General features: G+C 35.7%; 1 protein-coding gene across 2 annotated transcripts in view; it reads left to right on the top strand.

The window, feature by feature from the left end:
* Positions 1 to 26,240, top strand: part of INTS4 (integrator complex subunit 4) — an 84,545-nt gene that overhangs the window by 15,858 nt on the left and 42,447 nt on the right. For both annotated transcript variants that reach the window (XM_006191649.3, XM_032488735.1), the window contains 7 exons: positions 7,236 to 7,421; positions 8,049 to 8,099; positions 11,214 to 11,302; positions 12,279 to 12,399; positions 17,331 to 17,402; positions 19,219 to 19,393; positions 23,930 to 24,135. In XM_006191649.3, coding sequence (XP_006191711.1) covers positions 7,236 to 7,421; positions 8,049 to 8,099; positions 11,214 to 11,302; positions 12,279 to 12,399; positions 17,331 to 17,402; positions 19,219 to 19,393; positions 23,930 to 24,135 — 900 coding nt within the window. The remainder of the gene's footprint in view (positions 1 to 7,235; positions 7,422 to 8,048; positions 8,100 to 11,213; positions 11,303 to 12,278; positions 12,400 to 17,330; positions 17,403 to 19,218; positions 19,394 to 23,929; positions 24,136 to 26,240) is intronic.

Genomic DNA, 26,240 nt, shown 5'->3' with positions numbered 1-26,240 from the left:
TAATAAAGAAATATTTTTAAATGTCTGTCTTAATTTCTTATACATTTAATATCTATAGACATAACCCACATAAACAAAAGTTCTTTGGAGTGGGTTGGTCCTTAATAGTTTTTAAAAATGTAAGGAGAGCCTGAGATCAAAGACTGTTTAACAATCATTAAGCTAGTTGCAGGGTCTTGTAGGGCTTGTTGAGAAGCCATTGAAGTGTTTTGGGTAGATGACAGAGAGGTGACATCAGATTTGCATTTCGTAAAGATTATTCTGATGTTCTAGAGAACAGATTGGAGAAGAGGCTAGTTAGGATGTTATTGTAGTAGCCTACATGAGAGATTGTAGTATTTTGGATTAAAATGATGGAAGAATGGAACAATATGGATAGATTTGGAAATATTTAGGAAGCAAGATTGATAGGACTTAGTGATTGGTTGAACATGGATAAGGATGAACGAATTGTTGAGGATACTTCCTAGGTATCTAGCTTATGTGCCAGATTAGATGATGGTGCCTTTCACTCAGAAAGAGAATTCTGGGAACGTATTTCGTTGGGTGTGGGACAAAATCCAAACACCTTTGCAATTTCAAACTTACCAAAAAATATAAAAATAGTATAAAAATTTCCATATACACTTCTTTCTCACCAATAGTTAACATTTTCCCACATTTGCTTTATTGCTCTATGTATACATATTTTTTCTGACCCATTTAAGAGTAAATTGTTGATGTTATGCCCCTTTTCCATTAAATACTTAAGTGTGTATTCCTTAAGAAGGAGGATCTTATTTTTATAAGCCCAGTTCTCAAAATCAGAAAAGTTAACTTTGATATAATACTAATACTAATCTGTAGACTTTATTCAAGTTCTAGAACTTGAATATTATCTTTTCTCTAAATTTTTCTTTTCTGGCTTGGGATCACATATTGTATTTAGTTTTCACGTCTCTTGCCTTCTTTAAGCAGATCCCTCAGCCTGTCTTGCATGGTCTTTCATGACTTTGACTTGAAGAGATAGGCTATTTACTTTATAAAATGTCTTTCAGTCTGGATTTATCTGATACTTCCTCTGTTTAAATTCAGGTTATGGATTTTGGTGGGAAAACCACATAAATAATGCTGTGTCCTTCTCAGTGCATTGTATCGTGAGGCACAGATGAGATTTGACTCATTATTGATGTTAACTTTGATACTTGGTTAAGGTGGTATCTGCCAGATTTTTCATTGTAGATTTGCTGTTTCCCCTTGTGATTAATAAGTAATTTGTGGGAACCTACTTTGAGATTATGTATATGTCCTCTTCCCCACCAAACTTTTACTATTTTAGCAAATATTAATAAATATTGCTGAGTCAGTTATTAATCTGATCATTGCAAAATGGTAATATCCTAACTCTGTTGTTCCTTCTATGTTTATTAGTTGGCATTCGGTTGTAAAGAAATCCCCCTCTTACCCTCCCTCCTTCCTTTCCTACCTGTCTTATTTTGTTCAAAATATTATAATCTACTCTTATCCTTTTTTGTTCCTTTATATACTTTTTAAATTCAGGATGTGAATCTTTCATATTTTTTGTTTCACATTAGAAAGTCATGCTTTCAGGTATTCAAAATTCATCTCATTTTATCCTGTCAATAATCTTTTGAGGTACATTGTGCAGTTAATCCTTATTTGAGAGATGAAGAGATTTAGTTCACAGATTTGGCTAGGAAATCAGTAGAATTTTCTTGTGTAGAATCCGTACAACTGAATTTTGAGATCTTCTGCTTTCTTTCCTACTTGTAAAGATTTTTCTAGGAAAATAAATATTTGTCCTTTTTGTTTGTATGGCTCCCTTAGAGCCTAGTTTAATTCTTTATTTCTGTCTCCATCTCACCTTCTCTTCCAGTCTCTGTTTCTTTTCTTTTCCTTTAATTCTGTGGCAGAAGTACATGAGGTTCTTAATGCAACAGATAGAAACATACAGCATTCTAACATTTATCAAATATTACCCAAACAGATATTATATGTTGTTTGTTAAGAGGTTATTTCCATGCTAAGTACACTGAATTTTTATCTGTGCTTAAAAACAATCCATATTGAAGCTGATGAGTCAATAAGTTATTTTTGTCTTATTTATTCTCAGATTTTTTGGATATACTTAATCATTGATTTTTTTTTTTCTATAGCAATAGTTTTAAACTGGTTGCTTTAGCTTATTTTTGACATAGCTTGCTTTTGTTACTGGGGATGTGGTTTGCCTACTCACTGCATTAATATAGAGATGATGGCACCTTAATGGTCTGGGTATAATGCCAAAATAGCATCATCTACAGAGCAGACACCAGTAGTGATAGTAGTGATGGTCGTGATGTAAGTAGTGACCTGTAGCAGGAGGACATCATAAAACTGTAATTGCTGCCCGGAGGGTGTGATTTAGACTAAAGATCTCTTTTGGCTAACATTCAGTGTGCAGTAATAGGCTGGTTATGCATCAGTGTTGCCTTGGTTACCTTAATAGAAACTAGAAGATTTTAGTTTGTTGTTTGAAAATCAAATAAAGTGTTTGTAACAGTCGTAGCAACCTTCCAGGGGCTGATGGTTCAGTTAACAGTTTAGTTATGACAAATGATGCTTCCATACTAAAAATAGTTCATTAAAAAAAAAACCTGCTATATTAACTGCAGTAAGCAGAGTCGTTGTCAGCTTTAGATCTGGAAGTTTCTCTTAACTTCTCAGTTTCAGTGTGTTTTTTGATGAATAATTTTGAGCCCATAGGCATTGTGAGCACTTAAAGGTATATGATTCACGTTTCTGTAGGCTAAATATGGTGTGTGTATGTGTATGTGTGTGTGTATATATATCCTCTAATATAATATCTGTATCTATTATATACACACATTTATATCTGTATTTTTTCATCTATATGTAATAAAAATCATGTTATCATCTCTCTTGTAATTCAAATGCATCACTACAGTGTTTATTCTAATTTTTTTGTTATTCATAACTTCCTTCTTAGAAATATTATCCTTAATATACTTACTTATTTGATATATCTTTCTATTTGTTCAATTTCACATGTGTGTTTGTGTGTATGACTTACACAAGGTGCTTTGTTGGCAACCTAGTTAGCTAATCAAGAATTGATTATTAATTTAGTATAACTGTGTTTATCAGGCAGTAATTAGAAACCTTAATTCTTCATGGCTTAAAAAATAGTGGTGCTTGGGAGTAGCAGTATAAATACATGTAAAGAAAACAGGTATTTTAGAGCTTTGTAAGTATTTAAGGTTCAAATGCCCAACTCTGAACATAGTAAGCAGAGTTTTCAAAACCATGACATTATTTATGAAGCTAGGTGGGTAAAGAGTTCTAGATTGAGTGAGTGTCAGGAGACCTGGATTCTAGTATCAGCTCTTCCACTAAGTTATCTTTGTGTTATTAGACAACAGCACTTAATCGTTATCCTGTAAAATAGGGAATTTGTGAATTAAGGCAGGAGGAGAGAGATGGGTGATTACTGAGGGTACTTCTAACGACTGTATGTCCTAATGTTAGTGTGAGCAAGAAAGAGACTCATGTGATTTCAAATAAGGGATTTCATTTATAGGTAGAAAATCGTGGAAAATGTGTACTTGAAGGGAATATCTAAAGGTACTGTTTTGTATTGACAATTACACATGTAGTTATCGCCTGATGAAACCATGTATATACTTTATATGTGACCATATACCTTCCTTATTATTTTAGATTATAGTAACAATAGTAAATAGTCATATTATGCTTTATAATATATAAAAGTGTTTTTACATTTGTATTACTATTTGAGCCTCGTGATAAACCTGTAAGTTAGGTTAAGGCTGGTATTACTGTTTCTTATTTATAGATGAGGAAACTGATGCTCTGAGAGGTTCAGTGACTTGATCAACATTATATACATAGATTCAGAACTGAAATTTGAAGCTAGGTCTTCTTAAAAATCTATATATACTTTATATTATGGAAATTTTCAAATTTACTATTCTTTCCAGTTTTGAGTGTAAATTTGACAATTATGCTTTGCAATCTTTTTCATTTGTTTTTTCCTCTCACTTTTTGTTGTAGTCTGTTGTAATATTTTAGAGTAAATCCTTGACATGTTAAATCATAAATGCTTCAGTATATATCTCTAACTGTTAATAACTGATATTTTTTAATATAGCCATGATGCAATTATTAACAGTTTACTCTGTATCATCTCATACCAGTTCATATTAAATTTTTCTTAATTGCATTAAATATCTTTATGTTGTTGGTTTGTTTTGGATTAGTATCTCAGAAGACCCGTATTTTACATTTGGATAGTTTCTTTAATTTCCTTTAATCAGTAACAGTGCCCCTTTTTGTTTTTTCTTTAAATGCTGTAGAGTTATTAAAGAAACCAGATTGTTGGTCCTGTAGAATGGCCTACATTCTGGATTTGTTTGATTGCTTCCTTTTGGTGTCATGTAAATGTTGACAGTGGAAATTCCTGTGGATTGGTTTCTGTGTCCTTTTGATCTGGACTCAATTAGTCTTTGACATTTTGTTACTTTTTGGCGCAGGGTGTCCCAGGTTCTTCTTAATATTTCTCGCTCAATCCTGAAACTAGTCATTTCTTTGAAGTATTTTCAGTTCCTGTTACTGGATTAGGTAAATAGCTTATTTCAGTAGCAGTGCACTAGGTTTGAGAGGGAGATAACTAAAATTCGTTTAAAATGATGATGACAAGTGCTCAAACGAAAAAGATTGACAGTACTAAGTGCTGACAAGGATGTAGCAAATCTGAAACACGTATCATGGTGGAAGTGTAAATTAGTTAAATTAGTACAACCACTTTGGAAAACTATTTAGCTGTGTCTTCTTAAGCTGAACATATACATATCCTCTGGCCCAGCAATTTTACTTCTAACTGTATATTCAACAGAAATGTGAGCATGTACACAAAAAGCCCCATTCAAGAATAATCACAGTAGCATAATTCAGAATAACCAGAAAATGGAAATAACCAGAAAGTCTATCAGCAGTAGAAAGGGTATATGGATCACGGTGTGTTCACAAATGGAATACTATGCAGTAGTGAGAATGAATAAACCATTGCTATATTGCCATACTGTGGATGATTTTTGTAAGCATAATATTAAGCAAAGGAAGTCAGGCACTGTTTGATTTTATAAAGTACAAAAATAGGCAAAATAAATCTATGTGTTAGAAGTTAAGCCAGTGGCTATTTTTTGTTGTTGTTGAAGTATAGTTGATTTACAATACTGTATTAATTTCAGATATATAATGATTTAATATTTTTATAGATTTTACTCCATTTAAAATTGTTATGAAATATTTGCTATAATCACTGTGCTGTATAATATATCCTTGTAGCTTATTTATTTTATATGCAGTAGTTTGTGCCTCTTAATCCCCTACTCCTATCTTATCCCTCCTCCCTTTCCTCTTTGCACCAGTAATCACTAATTTGCTCTCTAAATCTATGAAATCTGTTTTTTATTTGTTTGTTTTATTTTTTTAGATTCCACATATAAATGACAACACCCAGTCTTTCTCTGTGTGACTTATTTCACTGAGCCTGATACCCTCCAAGTCTATCCATGTTGTTGCAGATAGCAAAATTTCATTCTTTTTTATGGCTGAGTGATATTCCTCTGTGTGTGTGTGTGTGTGTGTGTGTGTGTGTGTATTGATACCACATCTTCTTTATCCGTTTATCTGTTGATGAACATTTGGGTTGCTTCCATATTTTGGCTTTTGTCAGTAATGCTGCTGTGAACATTGGGGTGCATATATCTTTTCCAATTAGTGTTTTTGTTTTCTTCGAATATATACTGAGGAATGGAATTGCTGGATTGTATGGTAGTTCTATGTTTAATTTTTTGAGGACCCTTCATACTGTTTTGCATAGTGGCTGCACCAATTCATTCCCACCAATAGTGTACAAGGATGCCCCTTTCTCCACATCCTTGCCAGCATTTGTTGTTTGTGTTCTTTTTGATGTTAGCCATTCTGACAGGTGTGACTAATATCTCATCGTGGTTTTGATTTGCATTTCTCTGATGATTGGCAATGTTGAGCCTCTTTTCCTGTGCCTTTGACCATCTGTATGTCTTCTTTGGAAAAATATCTATTCAGGTCTTCTGCCCATTTTGTAATCAGGTTGTTTGTGTTTTTGATATTGAGGTATATGAGCTGTTTATATATTTGGGATATTAACCCATTATTGATCGTATCGTTTTCAAATGTTGTCTCCCATTTAGTACGTTGTCTTTTCATTTTGTTGGTGGTTTCCTTTGCTGTGCAAAAACTTTTAAGTTCAATTATGTCCCATTTGTTTATTTTTGCTTTTGTTTCCTTTGCCTTAGGAGAGAGATCCAAAAAAATATTGCTACAATTTACGTCAAAGAGTATTCTGCCAATGTTTTCTTCTGGGAGTTTTGTGGTTTTAGGTCTTTAATCCATTTTAAGTTTACTATTGTATATGGTGTGAGAAAATGTTCTAATTTCATTCTTCTCCATATAACTGTTCAGTTTTCCCAGCACCACTTACTGACAAGACTGTCTTTTCCCCATTGTATATTCTTTCCTCCTTGGTTGTAAATTAATTGACCATAAGTGTGTGGGTTCATTTCTTGGCCCTCTGCTGTGTTCCATTGATCTGTGTGTCTGTTTTTGTGCCATTAACATACTATTTTGATTACAGTAGCTTTGTCATAGTCTGAAGGCAGGGAGCATGAGAACTCCAGCTTTGTTCTTTTTTCTCAAGATTGCTTTGGTGATGGTGGCAGAGTAGTTACTGGTAAGGGGTACAAATGCTGGTCATGTTTTATTTCTGTATCTGGGTGCTTGTTATATATGTTTATTATGTGAAAATTCATTGACCTGTGCATTAAGATTTTTGTATATTTCTGTAGGAATATTAAAAGTTCTAAAATTTATAAATTTTTGTTCTGTTTTTAGATTTGATAGCAAATGCAATTTAAGCGGCCATTTTTAAAGTACCTACACTCTACAAGGCCAAATGCTAGCTGTTGGGAACATAATGATGAGCAAATAAGACTCATGATTTTTTTGGAAAGACTCATACTCAAAAAACATGAGATCAGGCAGACAGACTGGTGAGAATGTAGTGTTTGAAGTCATTCCTAAAGTTGATACAGTGCTTTTGTTTCTGATTTTTTGTTTATTTTTAAGATGTCTTAAATCATGTCCTTTTGTTCTGTCTTTTCTTTTCATAGCACCTGACAGATACCTCACATGGTGTAAGAAACAAGTGCCTGCAATTACTTGGTAATCTTGGTTCTTTGGAGAAAAGTGCTGCAAAAGATACAGAAGGCCTAGCCGTCAGAGATGTCCAGAAGATTATAGGGGATTACTTCAGTGACCAAGACCCACGTGTCAGAACAGCAGCTATTAAAGCAATGGTAAATATGATCTTGGAAACTAAATGGAGAGGTTTTTTTGTTTGTTTGTTTCTTTTTTCATTTATTTTTTTAAGTTCATGGTTAATGCCACCTTGGATACATTCTGAGTCCACGAAGGATACACTTTCAGGAAGGTGTTGGTGGCATGACAGAACTCAAAGGCACATATTCCTTTATAACAGGTGCTTATCTTTGGGTTTCTCTGGTAGCTTTTACCTGCATTTCTGAAACATGGAAGGTACAACTTGTATCCCAGGTCCATCGGAGGGATGTCACTTGGTATTATAGTTTAGTAGTTACAAGTTATACTTTCCATTTTCAAAATAATAGAGGAAAGTTATATGGGGAGGAGTCCTCTTTAGGGGGGATGGTATTAATCATTTCTTCCTCAGCCTCTTTATAGTTATTTCATATTTTTTCTGATATCCCCTGGGGAGATTTAGTAAGTGTTTGAGTGCTTCTACTGAAAAGTCTTTGACCTGGTTTCTTACTTATATAGCACTGATTTTGGCTAAAGGGAACCATGTTAACGTGATATGATAGAGAAAAATATGTGAGATTGTGGGGAGACATTGGAAACAATGATTTTTTTTTCCCCAAAAGTTTAACTCTATCTTTATTATCTAGTTGCAGCTCCATGAAAGAGGACTGAAATTACACCAAACAATTTATAATCAGGTACCTTAAATGACTGCTGTCTGGAGGAGGAGGGAGGGATCATGAAACTAGGAGAGTGGCACACTGGTTGTCAGAAATTGAAAACATAGAGCTTCAGCTGGCTAACAGTGGCAACATTAATTGTGATGAATGTGAAGTTGTATCCAAAACATACATTCTAAGAAGAGAATGGGGGATATGTAATGAATAGCACTAGTGCATGCGAGAAGGATGTTTAGGAGGATTTAGGTAGCTCAGTATGAATACCAGAACACACAAAGAGAAGTGTAGTGTTCAGAATAAGGAACTCTTCCTGATCTCTGGTTGATTGAATTGACTTTCAACCTGAAGTCAATTCGGGGCACCTCACTTGAGAAATTGGAGTGTTTCTGAAGACCAAGATCACGGAATCATATGAAAAGATATCTCATGATTGTTGTAGCATTGGTAAAGAAAGGCACAATGTAGTTATAGTATCGTTAGGAGAAGCTGATTGAGTGCCTAACCAAAAGGCCTTCAGTTATTCATGTACAATAATTGGATGAATCTAGAGACAAACAACCTAAATCCATGCACAGAGACCAGATTTTGTTAGCCTACCAAGAGTGGTTTTATCTTTTAGAGGAAGATGATAATTAGCCAAGCCTCTATGACTGATGTGTAAAACAAGTATATTCTTTTACAAAATGAAGTAGAATGAGTTCAGAATGGTTCTGTTGGTGTGACCTATAGGATAACTCTGTGGGAAGTCAAATAATTAAAGGAAACTTGTGAAGACTCAGAAGAAGAAGAGTTAGTCTGGTAATTCAGATGTTTAGTGGCATAAGACTATGCTACTCAGTTGATTAGGCTAGCAGTGCTGTGGGCCTGAAGGGAGTGAAGATGAAATGATGGTGGAGGATTTGAGATGTGAGGTAGAATTAGGTACTATAATGAGTTCAGTTCTGATTTTGTTGAGTTTGAAGGGTTGATGGGATACTCATGAGGAGAATTCCAGGTGTGGAGCTCAGGAAAGATCAGAGCTGGAGATGGATATTTGGAGCCATCCATATCTTGGGAGAGATGAAGGATGGAGCCATGGATAAGGTCCTTCATTTAAGAAAGGAACCTTAGAATGGAACTAAGGAGCAGCTTGATGGAGGCAGAGGAAAAATACATTCTAAAAAAGACAGGAAGATAGTCTCATGGTCAGCAGTGTCCAATGCTGGTGAAAGGTCATTTAGGGTAGGGCTGAAATCTGGAGTTAGTAATAAAGTGGTCACTAGTGAGTCTGAAGAGAGCAATTTCAGTCCCACCATTGAGGTGAGGCAGTGTAATTTATCCAAGTTTAAACTTGACTTTGATAGGAAAGCAGGTTGAAAGATGGCAGAATGGGCCATAGGATTAAGGGTTTGTTTTTGTATTTTAAAGATAGTTGCTAAGCATGTTTATGTGTTGAAGAGAGAGCTAGTGTTTTGGGAGAAGCTGATGATAGAAGAGAAGAAGGGAAATAAATGGTGGAGGAAGTTCCTTGAGGCAGAAAATCGGATTTATCCAACAAATATTACTGGGCACCTAGTGCTGGCTGCAATGCTGAGCATGTTAGATAGGATCCATGCCCTTTGCATTTTCATGGGTAAGATAGGCAATTAGCAAATAAACAAACACAGTAATTATAGTATATGAATATTACCGTGAGGTAAATAAATAGGATGCTGTAATAGAGAATCACAAAGAGGATCTATTTTGGAGGATGGTAAGGGATGGCTTTGTGAGGAAATGATGGTATCCATAGCAAGAGTAAAAGGACTAAGAACTAGAAAGGACACTTCTTCCTCAGTTATTGAGAAAACAAGGTGCAGGAGAATACAGGAAGAAAAGCATTTGTAACTAGTATGGAATAATTGAGAATAATTTGTGCCTGAGAACCTTGATTTTTCTCAGGTAAGCAGAGGTCCAGGGGAGAAGGTTAAGAAAGCTGCCTTGGGAAATGGAAGTGGAAAGCAAGGGCATAAAAGATTTCCAAGGAGGGCTAATGAGGTTTGAGATCACGAGTCACTAGTCCCCTAGAGAGTGTGGTCTTCTTTGCCAGTGCTCTTTTGTGAGGAGTAGCGAAAGTCTTGGGTTTGTGGAACAGCTGTGGCAGAGATACTTAGGGGGTTGTGTATGATGATGCAGACAGTGCTGTTGGGATACTGAAGTACAGGAAAGGGAATGGAACAAGGAGAAGGTGGTTTATTTGGAGAGGAAGGATGGAATTAAAGCAGTGGTTGTCAACCGGGATGACCCCCCCACCCCCTCCTGGAAACATTTGTCAATGTCTGGAGATATTTTTCACTATGCACTTGCTGGGGAGAGGGAGCGGATGCAGTGCTGCGCAGCCATCTAGTGGACTGAGACTAGGGATGATGCTAAACATCTTACATTTTACAGGACAGCTCCTCACAGCAAAGAGTTACCCAGTCCAAAATGTCATCATAGTGCCAAGGTTGACAAACCCTGGTTCAACAGATAGGTTAAATGGGATTGAGGAGCAGTGGGATGAGTTAAGTCCTGGAGATTAAGGAACCAGTAGAATAGTATGTTATGGTCAGAACATGAAATGTAAGATTTAAAAATTTCAAAAACAGAGTAGTTCTGAATGTTGTTGAAGTCTGGGGTGTTGCCATGACTGTGGGTGGAGTAGGGATATTCCATTTCAGACCAAAGTAAAACAAAAATTTGGCCTCTTTTGGCAACTTATCTTTAAAATTGTACATTTTAAGTGCTTGAATTTTCTGATGGACTGTCAGAAATTTGTGCTTTGATTTTACAGACAGGGAAAAAACCTACCTTTGGTGTTTGAGCTTGTGAGGGCAGCACTGTGGGCTCCCTGCAGGCTTTGCTACAATTGATGCTATTCTAAATGGCTTTTCTGCTGTCTGTGAATCTGTGATTCTCCTTTCAGACATGAAGTGGGAGGGTACACAGAGCACAGCCGGAGCAGCTGACAGAGGCCAAGAATTCTTTGTTGGGCCAAGGTTCAAGAAGTTAAAACCACCCATATGTATTTTGATTGGGATCCTTATCCAGCCCCCTTATCTTCCTTTTGAAAATAGTTTGAACATCACCTGGGAGGACACAGAGCTAACAGACTTTTGGAATCCTTGTTTGCAGGCCTGTAAATTGCTCTCTGATGACTATGAACAAGTGCGCAGTGCTGCAGTCCAGCTTATCTGGGTTGTCAGTCAGCTATATCCTGAAAGGTCAGTGTGGGTGTAAGCAGTTTTTGTTCATTGCTAAAGCCAAATTTTTCTTTCCTCCCACCATGCAAAAAGCTCACCTCCAGAAAAAGAATGTTGGTTTAGACTTTTGAAAGGCGGTGTGGAATAGGGGAAAAGCACAGACCCTGAAAATCAGAATGCCTGATCCTTGTTTTTCCGCTCTGCCGTGAACTTTCTGTGTGCCCTGGGGTCCCAACCTCCTCATCTATAAATAAAGAGATTGGACGGTCTATCTCAAATACTTTCCACCCCACCTTTGCCCACCCCTTATAAAATGTTTAAAACGGTTTGGAGCCCATTTTAGTAAATACAAATGCTAGATTAAGTACCAGGTGAGTTTGAGAATAATGATCCCTTATGTATTGTTTTCCTGGTTAAAAATATTTTCACAATAATTAAATAATTTATTTTCACATTGATTCTTTGAGGTGAAGAGACAGATACTATTTTTTCTATTTTATAGAAGAACTACTTTTATAGAGAAGATAAAGTATTTTTTCCTCTTCATTAAACTACCTTCTGAAATTGAAAAACCAGAATGAGTTAATAAACCTATAGACACCCCCCCAAAAAAAGACTAATTGTCTCTTCTTTTAGGACCATATTTGCAAGTATGTTTTATATTGGTTTATTCTAAGATTTACTGTATTGGCAGCAAAGCAATTATAGAAGAGAATAAACTTAAGGCTATAAAATACTCTGTGGTAGTTAGTTTTTGTTATCTTTTGAATCTTTGGCATTAAACAATTTTATTTAAGACACAAATTTGCAGTTCAACTAAAAATAAATAAATTCCAGAGTGATTTGTTTAGTATGAAATGTATTTCATCATTCTAGGATTTGAATAATTCAACCGTCATTTCTCTTTGTGCCAGTTTCTTTGGTCATTCTTAGTGTATTGAACCTACAGCTTTAGGTTCATGTTTTGTCATTTGTGCTTCCTTTTCTTTTAATTTAGCATTGTCCCAATCCCTTCTTCTAATGAAGAAATTCGCTTAGTTGATGATGCTTTTGGAAAAATTTGTCACATGGTTAGTGATGGCTCCTGGGTAGTTCGTGTTCAAGCTGCAAAGCTGTTGGTAAGTTAGTTTCTTTAATGAACTCATTGCCTGTTACATTTGTACAAACATTTTGAGAGACTAGGTAGGGACAGGTGTAACTCACTTTTAGAAACCCTAGTATTTCTTAAGATAGAAATGGCTCACTTTCCTGTGGAGAAGTAGTCTTTTTAGAACTAGAAAGAATTTAAAAAATAATCCTGTTTAATCCTGTTAGTATATTAGACAGCCAAAGTCTAGAGAAAAAGGAAAATAATAATAAAAATAATTGTTACCATTGCTAAGCACCTTTTATGGCCTAGATACTTTCCTATGAGACCACTTTTATTATTTCATTTACTCTTATTGTAACCCAGCAAAGTAGATGCTGTTATTCCCATTTTCCAGGTGAGAAAACTGAGGCTCTGAGAAGTTAATTATTTAACTTACACAGATAGGAAGTTGTAAAATGAGATTCAGAACCTAATTCCCCTACTTTTAGCCTGGTCCTTTCCTAGTGTTTTGCTTTTGGGGACTTATAGTACATTTGTAAAAAATTTTTAACTTTTCAGAGATAGAACTGTTTTATAGAAGGAGTGTTGGCCTAATACTCAGCCTTATTTTATAGCTGTGTTATATTGGACATGTCACTTAGTCTTAGTTTCCTTTCCTTATCTGTTAAATGGATTATAATATCTCATGTTTACCTCATGGGATTGTCATGATGCTCAAATGAGAGTCTGTCTATGGAAATGTGTATAAATTGTAAAGTACTACACTGTGCAAGGTGGTGGGTGGCTATAATATATAAATACATACAAGTGTCTATAAAAATTTGTATTAATGTCACAGCAAGAAAATAGGAGATTCTGTTTCCTGCCTATAAATTATATTGCTTGCCCATAATAAAATACAGAGTAAAACAAGCCAGTTATTAGTGATTTTTTTTTTTTGAATTCACATTTTAAAGCTTTGTTTTGGTTTGTGGATATTTTAAAATTCAGAACAATCCAATCATTCATCAAATTCTTTTATTCAACATGTACTGAGCATCTGCAGTGTGCTGTGTATGTATATGTGTGTGAGGGGATGTCTTAGAGGAATAATTCAATAATATATTGTCATCTGAGTAGGCAGTTTAGAAAAGTAGTCCTTAAGGCAGAGTCATTCAAATTTTTCAATTTTGTACCCCATAGAATGTAATAGTGATTTATGTAAAGCTATATGAATAATGAATTACAGTGGTGAATTGAAAGGGTTTTTACTTAGATGACTCTGTCTTGAGTCAAGTGCTTTGTTTTGTAATTTCAGTGATTTCAAATCCAAACAACTCCAAATTATATAAATTATTATGTATATATTTCAAAAGTAATTAATAATCTGATCTTGCTAGTAATAATACTTGTTAACTGTTTATAGAGTTCCTAGCCTGCTAAGCCAGGAACTTTTAGTCATACATGCATACACACCCACTTCCTTATACCCAGGCACACATGTATGTATGCCTACATATATACACTCATATACATACTCACTTTTTGTGAATAATTTTTAATTCATTTAAACTTCTTGAGGTAGGTATTATATTATTCATCTTATAAATAATAAAACTAAGGTTTAGAAAAAGTGGTGTCATTTGCCAAAGATGGTAAATGACACTTCATAATCTAAAACCCATGTAGAATTCCTTCCTGGTGAAGGTCCAGTTATACACTGGGAGCTGTGGTTGTGTGGTTAAGATCCTGCTGGTTTACTAGTTCCTTTGTGTAAGCTGAGGTGAACTCCCCTGCTCCAACTCTTCAGGAGACAGACCTATGATCAGGTGAACTGCATATGGTCTTTTGACCACATGTTCATCAAGTCAACAAACCCTGAGTATAGTCTGTGTCTTCAAAAGAGTTGATAGTCAGGTAGTTTGACATAGGCAGTCAGTTACAATACCTGGTACTCCTAGGAAAGAGTGCAAAACATAGCCACAGAAGACTTCATGTAAGAAGTGATTTCTTAGCTGATTTTGAAAATGGGTTAGGTAGGTAAAGAGGTAGGGAAGGAGAAAATATGAGCAGAGATATAGGCATATACTACCATGCATACTAACATCAAAGTAAACTATACTGTCATATTAAACTACAAGCAATTTAGTACTTACTGGTGTGGGAGATAATGCTCAGTGTGGGTGATGTGTGACAAGATAAAGCTCGAGAGGAAAGCAGAAGCCAGGTTTTCAAGAACTTGAAATGATAAAGCTTTAGACTTCAGTCTAGTACAAAAAATGAATAGTCCCCATTCTCCTTGGCTTATAGCAGGATGAAAAATTTCAGATATGAGCTATATCAGAAAATTCAAAACCATGTAAAAGATTGGTTTTTGGTTATCTATAACTTCCCTAATGGGGCAAAGAAACTTGACTTTAAGAACATAGTTCCATTGGACTATTTAGAATACAGTTACTACTTTGAAATTAATTATGGTGATTCGCAGCCTGTCTGGAATAGAGTCCTTAGTTCAGTGATTTCTTTTTAAGATGTTAAGTTATTTATCTTATTCAAAAAGAGTTAAACCTTACTTGTAAGCCCCCATAAGTCTTTGGCCTTAAAAATTATAACATTTTCAGACAGTTAGATTGTAGGTTTTATATCTGTAAGTCTGCCCAAGACTAGTCTTTCCCAGGGTAAATGAAGATGTCCTAGTCAGTGGCAGTTTTATGTCTCACAGAATAATCCATCTTTTTTTTTTTTTTGTCTGCTTCTCTTTTTATCATGTAATTGGATAGAGGCTAGGAGCCTTAAAATTGGAATAGACAAAGATTACATAGACTTACATTGTTATACTAATTGAGCAGTTTTTGCTCTAAGAGCAGGTTTGATGCACTTGTTTATTAAATATCAGTTTTCTTAGTATTATAAACATAGATTGTTAAGTAGTGGTAGTAGTACAGTTGGAGAGATCTTACCTGAATATGTTTGTCTTGGTTAAAGTAAACAAGAATGTAGGTGTTTTTCTGATTGATGAGATGTACTTTATGATGAACTCATTATCTTTTTGGTCCATATCTGTCCCTCCTGTGCCATCGTTTACTCTGTCATGAACCCAGAGACATTTGAGAATTTTCTCTGTGTCCCATATCCACTGAGTCATCAACTCTTATCAAGACTGCCTTCTTGACATACCTTGACTCTATCCCTTCTCTATTTCCACTGGGCCTGTACTACTTCAGATCTCACTGTTTTTCAAGTGGATTACTATGCTATATGGTTTTTGGTATTTGCAGATTTAAAATGGAAAGCTTCAGCTATTTCTATGTAACACTGTAAACATGTTACAAATAATTATATGTAATTTTTTTGAGGCTGGGATTTGAATAGTACCCCTCCTTTGCTACTGTCCTGGGAGAGTGTCACCTCAAGGCATGGGAGGAGGACATTAAGACTGGGTTAGAGTAACTTACTGTGAAGTCATTAAAACTTTCGTTCTTTGTAGAAAAAAGAAGTGCCTGTTAAAAATATATACTTCTTATTCATAAAATCGATGTTTTGCATTAAAAAATGAATGTTACATTTGATATTGGCTCAGACCATATGTAACAAACTGTACTGTGTAGAGATAAGAAAAAGTGGTTTTGAAACTACTTAAGGTAGAACAGTACAATTACTCTCCTAGAATTGTAAGAAAGATGTTAACTTGGGTAAGAATATTACCAAAGAACATGAAATTTTCTCTGGAATATGTGATGGAAGAAAAAGTCTGAGCCTGTATAAACTTGGGAAGTAGAGGCTTCAGGTTTCTAGTATATTCCATAAGAATGTCTGGGACCTGCTTCAGTCTCTTAACTGTTCTCTCCTTCATTTTGATTCCTTCTGGTCCATTAGCCACATTGCTGTCACAATGATGTTTGTGAGGTGTAAATCTGACTGTTTCTCCCTTATTTGAAATGAGCAAGTTATCAAATCTCTCAGCCTCAATTTCTCATCCAAAAAAAGAGGATAATTTGCATTCTTCATAGGGTTATTGGGGGGAATAAATTTTTAAAATACAAATATTTTATACATTGTTGAGCTCATTAAATATTTAATAGCGATTATCTAGTTGTTATTCATAGGCAAACCCCTTACCATAGCAAACAAAGTTCTTTATGATCTGATCTCTGCCTATCTGTCTTGCCTCATTTTTGGTATCCCCATCCTGTGTTTCATTCATAGAACCACTTGATGTTTCCCACGTAACATTCTGTATTTATGCATTTGTCATTGTGATCTCCAGTTCCCCAGATATACCTCTCGCTGCTTCCACCCCATACTACTTTTCTGTAAGTTCCCATAGCAGCCTTTATAAATGTGTATTACAAAATTTCATACCATAATGCAGTTGTCTCTTTAATTGTCAGTTTCTCTCACTAGTCTGTGAGACTGTTGGGTATAGAATTGATGTCTATTTTTTTGTATTTCTGTTCCTGGTAACGGTAGGCATATAATTGAAGGGTTGCTAAATAAATACTTGTTTTATTGAATGAATAGACAAAGAATAGAAAGATTAAAATGAAAAGGAATAGAGAGACAGAGGACAGTAGTGTTAAGGCAGAGGATTCTGAAGCCTTGGTATAGCCCAGCTCTATAATTTACACTCTTTGTCACCTTGAATGAATTGTTGCTTTTTTTGTGTGTCTTCTTTTCCCCTTAAATGAAATGGGACTAATAATAGTATTTACTTTGTAGGATTATAGTGAGGGTTAAATGAGTTAATATATGTGTAAGACACTCAGAACAATGCACGACACATAGTAAGCTCTATTTAGGTGCTAGCTACTGCTACTAATGTTTTTATTATTTTCCTCATGATTCGGAAGCCATGGGCATCTTTATTATCAAGAATAATGTTATCTTTATGTAACTCAGTTGGCTTAAAACTATGAATTTTAAGATGATCCTCAGGTCTTAAAAGTTGTTTAATTTGCTCTGGATTGTTTCTTTTTGTAGGGCTCTATGGAGCAAGTCAGTTCTCATTTCTTGGAGCAGACACTTGACAAGAAGCTGATGTCAGATCTGAGGGTAACTTAAATTTGTTTAAACTGGGTTTCTGTAACCAAAATCAATGTTGCTGTATGCCAAGTCGTGTTGATTTAATTTTACAGCCCATGAATTTGTTAAGTTAATGTAGGGTGACTAGATTTTATTTTAATTTAAAATCTTAGTAACTTGAATCAAATTGCAAGTTACTTCATTAAATTTTAAGTTATTACAGTGAAATACTTTGCATAGGTTGTGTTTTACAAGAAGAGGCAAGATTAACATTCTATTTGTTAGAAACTATAAAGGTTTGGTCTTATTTTGTGAGGTTGTATGACATCTTAGGACTCCTTTTCAATAGCAGTTCCCATGGAGGAGTGAGTAAATCCTTTCTCTGAACAGTAACAAAATGCCTCTTACAGAATGCCCTTAAGCTTTGACTGTGATAGTTCTCTGACATAGTTGTGGGGAACATATATGAGTCTGAGAATGTGATAGGAACATTCATTGTCAGTACCTTAATTTTAAATTATAAAAGTTTTAATAAAGAGTCACAGAATCTTTGATAAGTAGACAAAAAGGGAAACAGTTCACCCGTATTCCCATTACTCTAACACAGTGACTTTCATCATTTTGGTATATTTCTCTCCAGCTCTTTTTCCTATGCATGTTTTAAACATTGAATCATTATATACAGATAATTTTGTAGTTTACACTTTTTACATTTACCGCTACATCATATGCTTTTTTTTCATATTGTTAAGTTCATACTTAACCATTTTTACTGATAGCATAATATTCTGTTAAGTAGGTGTGCCATCATTTTTTAGCCCTTTATTATACATTTAGATTCTCCTTAATTTTTCCACCATTATAAATGACATCAAATGTATCATCTTCATGGATATTAGATCTTTTCTTCTTTTGAGTTATTCCATAAGATAAATTCTTAAGAATGGTTGAGGAGTTGCTATCTGTGCATCATGAAACATTGCCATATTGCTTTCTTGAAGGCCATTGCCGCTATTTGAGGCTGGTGATTGCTTGTGTTCTTTGTGTATACTGGGGTGGAAGTGTGAAGAATGACACGCTTATAGTGAATGGTGAGGGATAGGTAATGCAAGGGTTTCTAAGACACATTGCAAGGTACAAACTTTACTACTGGGTCTGATCTGACCCATGTCCTTGTAAACTCAGGTGCTGTATTTCATCAGTGCCTTTGAGATGATCAGTCATGAGGAAGTGGAGTCACACCAGGAAGGTTCATAGAGGCTAATGTCTAAAGCGGAATGCCAGTTTATTCATTTATGAAGGGAACTGTTAACTGTCAAGGGAACTCAATATTTACTTTAGATGACTAGTATATTCTCCTTTAGGTAGTCTGTGCAGAAAGTGAGTTTACTGGAACGTTGCTTGGTGAGCAGTGTTCCTCAAATAGTGAGCTCAGTGTTGTCACTTAGAGACTTACTTCTATGGGACTGAAAACAGTTTTTTTCTAGGGCCAATATGTTGTCTACCCAGGATGGTGCTTGGAGGGACATTGCCATTATTTATCTCTGTGATTCTCCCTTTGCTGTGTTGCCATGGCAAACGTAACTACCTGTCTGATAACATTTTTGTGCTATCTTTAATAAAGTTACCATCTTTTACACGGTTACTATCAGCTATGATAGACCCGAGAACCTTGGTCTTACTTTAAGTTGAGTTTGCATTTCTCTGCTCTGACCTATTGAGGTTTTTATTTATTTATTTTTAATATGACTCTCAGCAGTCTTATTTCTGCCTTCTCATGTTCTTGGAGTGAAACTTAACTGCTCCCTCTGAACCTTCAGCAAATGGTATTTGTTGTCTTTCACAGAGGAAACGCACTGCACATGAGCGCGCCAAGGAACTTTACAGTTCAGGGGAGTTTTCCAGTGGCAGGAAGTGGGGAGATGATGCTCCCAAGGAAGAAATAGATACGGGGGCTGTGAACTTGATAGAGTCAGGAGCTTGCGGAGCCTTTGTTCATGGATTGGAAGATGAGATGTATGGTAAGTATGGCTGAGTGATAATATCAGTGCCCATTTACTGAGTGACTGCTATGTGTCTGGTGTTGTACTGGGTGATATACACACATTGTCTCGTTTGATCTTCATAGTCTGTAATGTACCTACTATTATTTTAATTTTATGAACAGAAAAGGCTGAGGCTCATGTGGTATGATACAGGGTAAAGAGCATATAGACTTTGAGTTTAGTCAATTTAGGTTCTAATTCTAGCATTTCTGTAAAACAAGGTTAATAATGTTTTTGTATTGTGAGAATTAAATGGGATTATGTGTACATGGAACACTGTCATAGTAGGTGACCCACTTATGGTAAGCACTTAATAAGTGGTAGTAAAAATTGATATTATTGATACTGATAACAGTAATACCTTGTTATTAGTCATCCATCTAATGAGAGACAGATGCAAGATGTAAATCCAGATTAGTCTGACTTTTAAAGCATTTGTATGACTAATAAAGACTTTCTTTAACCTTCATTTTTGAAAGATATTTTCACTGGGAATCAAATTCTAGATTAATCTTTTCTTGTTGTTTTTTTCTTTAAAGGTTTTGTTCCACAGTTTTCCAGTTTACATTTTTCTGTTGAGAAGTCTGCTATCATTTAAAATCTTTATTCTTCTGTGCATGATATGTCTTTTTCTCTAGCTGCTTTTAAGATTTTCTCTTTATCACTGATTTTAAGTGCTTTAATTATAACATGTCTTTGGGTAATTTTCTTCATATTTCTTATACTTGGAGTTTGTTGAGCTTCTTGAAGCTATAGGCTTATAGTTTTCATCAAATTTGGAAAATCTTTGGCCACTATTTCTTTAAATATTTTTCTGGCCCCATGCTCCTTTGGATATTACAATTACACATAAATCAGGCTGCTGAGGTTGTCTGACAGCTCACAGGTGCTCCACTCTTTTTTTTTTTTCTTTTGGTTACTAGTCTTTTTTTTCTCTTTGTTTCATTTTGAATAATAATTATTGCTTTGCCTTGGAGTTCTCTAATCTTTTTCTTTTCTTCTGCAGTGTCTCATTTGATGGTAATCCCATCCAGTGTATTTTTCATCTCAGACATTGTAGTTTTCGTTCCTAGAAGTTTGATTAGAATTTTGGTTTGTTTAGTATCTTCCATGTCTCTGCTTAATATGCTTCATCTTTTCTCTAGTTTTGTCAGCAGTCCTAATAACAGTCCTAATGTCCTGGTCTTCTGGCTCTTTTATTTATGTGATTTCTTGGTTTTGATTGATAGATTTTCCTCTTCATTATGAGTTCTGCTTTCCTGCTTTTATGCATGCCTGGTCATTTTTGATAGGATGCCAGAACTGTGAATTTTACTTCCTTGAGTGATGAGCATTGTTATATTCCTATAAATGTTCTTGAGCTTTGTTCTAGGATACAGTTAGTTCACATTTTATTTTTAAGCTTTGTTAGGTGGCACATTAGGCTAGGGATTATTTTTCTCCACTGCTGAAACAACTATGGTAGACCATGTGTGAGCTTTAGAGATTATTCCCCCAAATCTTGTTGAGGGGTCCTTTCTCAGACCTTGGGTAATTTCTCTACAGATCAGAGCTTAGCTAAAAACTTGAGGAGGACCCCCTGCAGATCTTCCAAGCTTGCTCTCTCTGTGCACTTCTCTTCTTTCTGGTACTTTGCCCTGTGAACTCTAGCCATGTTGGCCTTTCTAGGCCCCCAGCTCTGTCTTCTCAACTCAGGGAGACCTGCAACCTGGAAACTCTACACACAATAAACTTATATAATCATAGAGCCTATCTCATTTATTTCCTGTTGCTCAGGGATCACTACCTTTTATTGCTTGATGTGTAGTGTGTTGAGTATTTTTGTTTCATGTATTTTGTCTCTGTCTTTACTTGTTTCTGACAGAAAGATAAACCTGGCCCTTGTTACTCCATTTTAGCTAGTGATAGAAGTCCTTGCAAAGCTTTTATGATCTCCACAACATGATGCTATCTATCTCACTTAGATCACAGACTGTCAATGCTTTGACAACCTTTCCAACCTTTTCATTTTCACGGAGGATAACAGACCTGGGGAGATAATTTTGATTGTCCAAATTTTATAGTAAATTTATGTCAGAGGATTAGAACTCAGGTCCTTAAAATTCCTATAAAAAAATGACACCTTAGAATAGAACTTCTTAGAAGGGCATGAGAATTACTTTTGAAAGACAGTTTTCTAGTAGTAAATGTAAGAATTGGGTAACTCTATCCAATTTGCTGTAAGATTTTCTGTATATGTAGAAATTAGAGCTACCTCTGCTTTTTTGTTCTCTATAAACTTGATACATGAATTAAAACTATAAATAGTATTAGATAATAAGGAAGTCCAGTTATTAAAACTCACTTTATTCTAAAACAAGTAACTGGAACCTATTTTATTTTGTTTTTATTAGCAGTTTTGCTTTGTTTAGTTTCTACAATTGAATTTCATTGGCGTTAATGTTTATGTGGTTTAATTCTACAGGTTTTAGTTTGTTACTGGAGTTTAATTAAAGGAACTTAACTTTAGAAAGTGAGTAAATCATAACCAGCATCAGGTATGGCAGCTTTCTAATTTAATCAGTCACATAATTCTGGGTAAATCAGGGGTTTAGGGACACATTTGCTGAAAGTGAAATGGAGCCTTATTTTATTGGCTATAGACTCTAATGTAGTATCACACATAATTTTACTCCTCTTGTCCTGTGTTCTCCCTCCCTTCTGGGGCTTTACATTTTGTTTCTCTGCCTAGAGAGGCCTTTTTATTTTGGCCTAACAACTCCTTCAGGTATTATTTTTGGGGTCACTTGTTCTGCAGAGCTGCCTCTGATCCTGTTGAGTGGGCTATGTGCTGCTTCTGCATTTTCTAGTATTCCCTGTGCTTTTTCATTGTACCATTCATCACTATGTCATGCAATTAACTGTTCTAGTCTAGTTGCTGAGAGACAGGCTTGTTCTTGTTCATCTGTCTATCTTCAGTGCTAAGGATAAAGCCAATAAGTGGCAAAACTAGGATCTGATTGCAGCATTCCAAAAAGTCCAGTAGAAATTGTTAATTTGTCTACCTGTAGCCAGGCTGTACCTGCACAGTAAAATACCAAGTTTCTTTGCCTCTGCTTGGAATTGCATCAGCACAGGTCATACTGATTATCTTGTGCTAATCAGAAGTTTCTCTAATTCCCTTGATAGACTTGGAAGAGTTACACGTGAGTTAGTGCTGTGTAATGGATAAAGCCCTAGGAAGAAGATCCAGTTAACACATTCGGGTCCATCTCTGGCTGGCTTTGTAATTATTAGCAATTTCATATTTAAATTATATTACTGTGAGGTAGAGCAAATTCTTCCATTCTGGTGAAATGGAGGAATTCATAACTACTAAGAATAATCTGAGTTGTCTCCCTTTAATGTACTAACTCTGCTTTTAAAGTGTCTATAAAACCTTTCTTAAAAGCAAGCTATATTTATGAGTTTTAACCCCAATTTGAATGTTTTTCCTTTCTTTTCTTTTTTTTTTTAAACTGTACATTTTGTTGCAGAACCATGTGGGAACTACTGGAACAAAACAAGCATGTGTGGAAGGCTTGTGAGCATTGTCTGTAGCTTACCCATCTCTCATCTCTGTATCCCAACACTTAGCACAGGGCCGGGCATGTCGTGCACATTCAGGAAACATAGTTAGTGAATGAATGAAGGGCTTCCTGGATTCAGTGTCTTTACTGTTACATGTTCTGCACATGCAGGAGGTAGAGGACATGCCTCTGTTTCCAAGGTGCTTACAAGACCCATACCTATATCATAGCTAATATTTATTGAGCTTTCAACATATGCCAGGCAGTGTGCAATGTGCTTTACCTACACTATGCCATTTATTCCTCCTAACTATGTAAGAAAATGGGTATGATCTCCATTTAATAGGTGAGAAAATTAAGGTACTAGAAAGTTAAGTTACTTATACAAGATCACCCTCCAAGTTATTGGATGGATTACTTTTCACAATTCATTGTGAGACCTCTATCATTCCACAGCAGACACCCTTAACCTTTAATTCTAGCCTAGAATTAGCAGACCTGAGTACTTATCTCTGCTCTCACTCACTTTGAGGAAAGTTTCTTCACTTTGCTGAATCTTATCTCTAAAATAAGAATAATGATATTAAGCCTATTTTAATCTTAATAATAATACTAATATTTACAAGCTGCATTTTAAAACAGTACTTTACTATGGCTGGAATACTGAGATAAATAAGACAACATAGTTTTCAAGAAATTCTATTAATGGAGATAGGCATGTGACTTGATCACATGTCTGTGGAGTCAGGATCTTAGCCTTCATCCCTGTGATACCAAAGCCCTTGTTTGTAAGTCCATGTGAAGATGATTGTGCAATCTGCAGGCATGAAGGAGATCTCCCAGAGAGTTTGTAGGTAAGAGGAGGAGAGAGGGAAAGACAAACGTTAGTGAGAAGAAATCATCCCTGAATTTTTCCCATGAGTCTTAACCTGATGTTCAGTTTTACTTGTCTCCTTTTCTCCAGAGGTCCGCATTGCTGCTGTAGAGGCTCTCTGCATGCTGGCCCAGTCTTCACCCTCTTTTGCTGAGAAGTGCCTTGACTTCTTGGTTGACATGTTTAATGATGAAATTGAGGAAGTACGTCTGCAGTCCATACACACGATGAGAAAAATCTCTAACAATATCACTCTTCGAGAGGATCAGCTTGACACTGTCCTTGCTGTGTTAGAGGTGAGTGATCAGTTTGTTACTCATTTCTTCATCAACACATACTGAGTACCACCAGGTACTGATAATAAAATAGTGTACAGGAAGCCTAGTTCTACCCTCCCAGCATACAACTCCCCCAAGATGGAGGAGACTGACTGTTAAACAGGAAATTTGAATAAAGCTTAGTATTGCCACGATCAGGAAAGGACAGGATGCCCTGGGAGTACAGAGAGTATCTAACCTGAATTATCTGAGGTATGGTTGGGGAGATAGAGAAGAAAGAAGGAATGCTATAGTGGACTCTTGGAGAAGTAGGACTGAATGAAACATTTCCCTTTTTTTTTTCTTATCTTTTTTTTTTAATGATGAGAGTATAGTTGACTTACAACATTATATTAGATTCAGGTGCATGAGGCATTTTCTTAGGAAGGAGTGGCATTGACGGTCAGGTGGAAGGGTACAAAACAGAGGGAGCAATGTCTAAGGATCCAGAGGTAAAACTGAATATGATATATTCAAGAAATTGGGAGGAATTCATTGTAATACAACTTACAGTTGAGAGATGGAAGAGGAAAGGGAAGTGGCTATAGATAAGGCAGGGGCTAACTAGTGAAGAATTCTTTTCAGCCTGTGATTTAATTTAATTCCTTAATTCTTCTAGTGAGTCATAGGATATTACAGCAGGAAGGGATCTTAGGGATCAATTTGTTCAACCCTGGAGTTTTACACAGAAAAAAAGTAATTTGTTTGAGTTCATACAGGTAATAAGTGTCTTTGCCAGGTTATGAAAACAAATTTGCCTTCCAGGCTGTAAAGCCAAGTTCTGTGTGGTTCTTGAATTATTTTTCTGAAGTGTCTGGATTTTATTTGTGAGTACTGAAGGTTTTTGAAATATTAATAAATGAAATTTGGCCTTTGGTCCCTCCCCCCCCTTTTTTGTTTTTTTCAATATTGCGAAAGGGATAGCAATTTGATGTTTACATATTAATACTTGTTATGGATTTTTACTACACACTTAAGAAACTACATTAGGTGCTTTGATTTCAGAGTTCTTAATTCTTGATTCTCTCAATTGCTTAGCACATCTTTTAAGATCTTTCTTGAATTATAAATCTTTATTTATAATTTTTCAAATATTTTTTCCTAAGAAGATAAGTTTGCATTTCACATATTGTTCTCTATGGTTGGTCTCTATAACCTAGCCTCTCCTTTCTTTTTTTAGCTTTCTTTTCCATCATTCCTCACCTAGAACTTTATGCTGTACTCACTCCCCTAATCATCCTGCTTTTCTTCACCATTTTGCCTTCACTGTAATTTTTCCCCCTCTGCCTGCAAAACTGCCCCTTTTCACGTAGTTGACTTCCACTTATTCCTAGTGTCTGTATTAGGTAATATATCCAGGAGGCCTTCCTTAACTGACTGCACCGCTGAGTGGGCTAAATAGCACTCCTCTGTATTTCTGTAACACCCTGTGTACATTAGTATAGCATTTATCAATACGTGTTGTTTATTAAATTCTTTATTCCACAAAACCGTGAACTTCTCAAGGGGCCAGGGTCTTGGCTTTTTGTTCTTTAATTCCCAGTGCTTTGTAGTGTCAGGCACAAGTAGATGCTCCGTAAACGTTAAGTAGCTGAGCTATGTCCAAGCTATAATTGATGTACTGAATTGTTCATAGGGCCACAGGTATGCTGATTCATAAGCACTTTTGTATAAACTCACAGAATTTGTTTAGGTCTAAACTCCTTGACTTGGAGTTCTCTCCACTAAGCTTAGATTTATATAAATTCATTTTCTGTTCTTCCACCTAAGCAGTTGTTCACTGCTTCTTATATTTATTGTGTCACTGTACCTCACCGCTTTGAAATCTAGCTAGCTGACTCGTCCAGCTTTAATTTGCCCCTCCTTTCCTTCCTTCCCTCCCTCCCCTCCCTTTCCCTTCCCTTCTTTTTCTTGTTATGTTGAGCTACTAGCTGAATTCAGCAAGCACTGTCTATGTACTAGAGGTGTCATGGTATCAAAAACAGGTTCCTTGTTCTCATGGGACGTATATTCTACAGAGAGAGTAAACAAACAAAATGATTTCAGAGAGTGATGTCTTATGCAGAAGTTAAACAGTGATAGAG

Source organism: Camelus ferus, chromosome 10, assembly GCF_009834535.1.
Source record: "Camelus ferus isolate YT-003-E chromosome 10, BCGSAC_Cfer_1.0, whole genome shotgun sequence".
NCBI classification, from domain to species: domain Eukaryota; kingdom Metazoa; phylum Chordata; class Mammalia; order Artiodactyla; family Camelidae; genus Camelus; species Camelus ferus.
This window is presented reverse-complemented; position numbering and strand designations above follow the sequence as displayed.